General features: G+C 32.2%; 1 protein-coding gene across 1 annotated transcript; it reads right to left on the bottom strand.

Annotated features, from left to right (window-relative positions):
• Nucleotides 1-1,097: 1,097 nt before the first annotated feature.
• LOC108356214 (piggyBac transposable element-derived protein 4-like) lies at nucleotides 1,098-1,704 on the bottom strand (the record flags this gene model as incomplete). The annotated part of the gene is made up of 2 exons (XM_017607336.1): nucleotides 1,687-1,704; nucleotides 1,098-1,620 (listed from the first exon to the last, which is right to left on the bottom strand). Coding segments are annotated over exons 1-2 (541 nt in total), but the record flags the coding sequence as incomplete, so codon positions are not given.
• Nucleotides 1,705-1,805: the final 101 nt, after the last annotated feature.

The following is a 1,805-nucleotide window of genomic DNA, read 5'->3' on the forward strand; positions in this document are numbered from 1 at the left end:
AATAAAAATGTTTATTAAGTGTGTTTTTTCAATAAAAAAACAAGTAAAACTAAACACCAAACACATTTCAATGATTTTTTATAAACAAACAAATATTTATTAGTTTACATAATGGTATTTCAAAACAATGTTAGTTGTGATTTTCACTTTTTGAAAAGCATATCTTACAAAGCCATATGTCACAAATGTCGCAAGAAGTATGAACTGAAAAAACATATAATTAAAATTTTTTAAAAATAATTTTTGAGCATTACCTCTACTACTCCTTTTTGCCACTTTTTTTTCTTGTGTCGGCAATTTTGAACCATTGATCTTCTTAGTGCAACTTGCGCAATAACGTCTGTTTTTTCCAGTTGATGTTTTCAAACGATGGACAATGTTTGAAATTTGAATTTGACTTTTCGATTCCACTAAAATAATTTTATAAATCAATGCAAGCTGATGACATTATCAAAAACATTACTTACTTTCCTTTTTTCCGTCTTGAATTAATTTGATAAACAATTTGGTGCATTCTTTTGGAATTGTTGTGGTTCGCGAATCAAAATTTTGGATTGTGCTTCTATACAATTCAAACGCGTTTACGACCGCCGTGTTGAAAAGCAATTCATCAACTAATCTTCTGTACCATTTTCTTCCCTTTACAAAAATTGACTTGTTGGTTTTCGCATCACTTCTGTCAACTGGATTCTTATTTTTGTTGTAGTATTCAGTGGCCACCGGACGAGTCATTGGGCCCAAATTTTCAAAAACTCGAGTTTTTCCTCTTCCTTTTGCTACGATGTTATTTTTAACTTGATTGTTTTTGTCGACAATTGCTTTGCGACAATTTGAATGAAACGTCGATAAAATCAAATAACTTTTTTTGTCATTTGTGTTTGGCCTTTTGTAGTCTCTTGCTCGGTAAATTAGTATTTTTTCTTGTTCTGAAAAATAAGATTTCATTTCGCCAGCTTCAACTTCACGTTTCAAATCTTGAGGAATTCCTTTTCTGTTATTCTTCATTGTGCCTACAATTTTAAAATCAAGTATTTTTGATTTTAGTTACACTCTCAAGTAACCTGATTCTAATGCATTTGTTCAAAAACAATACTCACCAACTAGATAAGTCTTGTTATTTGCTAGCCAAACAGCCAATGGAATTGATGTATACCAATTATCAGTGCAAAGAACATGACCTTTTTTCAAATAACCTTGAAGTAGGACTTGACAAACATAATCCGCATTTACACTTGAAATTTCCGGATCAGAAATGTAAGGAAGAACACGCAAAACGTATCCGTTTCCGGTTGCAAGTTTGAACTCTTTAACTCCATAGCCTGCATTCTTATTCTTTATATAAACCCGTTGACCACGACCATACCATGGGATTAAACTTTCGTCTATGCAGATATTTCTTCCAGGAGAATAATATTTTGCAAAGTTCTTATTGAGTTCATCAACCAATTGCTTTACTTTGCTCATTTTGTCACCAATCGACAGGGCATCTTCATTGTCAGAAAAATGCAAATATTTGTGAATATCGCAAAAACGGTAATACTTCATCACTTGATTGACTTTTTCGCCAGATGAGCAAGGATTTTCGGGATCGATTGTCCAATATTCCTTTAGTTCATGTTTCTGAAATTTTTATAATCAATGCAAGCTGATGACTTTACGACATTGATCTGTAAAATTATATTATACCTTGTTGCAAGCCATCATTATTCGAAGCCCAAAATACACTTTTAATTCACCTCTTGTCAGGTTTTTCCAACGAAGCTCATTACTTGTCATTTTCTTGGAAAGGTCTGTTTGAACTAAAC

The sequence above is a fragment of the Rhagoletis zephyria genome, unplaced genomic scaffold (assembly GCF_001687245.7).
Source record: "Rhagoletis zephyria isolate East Lansing unplaced genomic scaffold, Rhagoletis_zephyria_1.1 Rzeph_scaffold_55604, whole genome shotgun sequence".
Classification (NCBI taxonomy): domain Eukaryota; kingdom Metazoa; phylum Arthropoda; class Insecta; order Diptera; family Tephritidae; genus Rhagoletis; species Rhagoletis zephyria.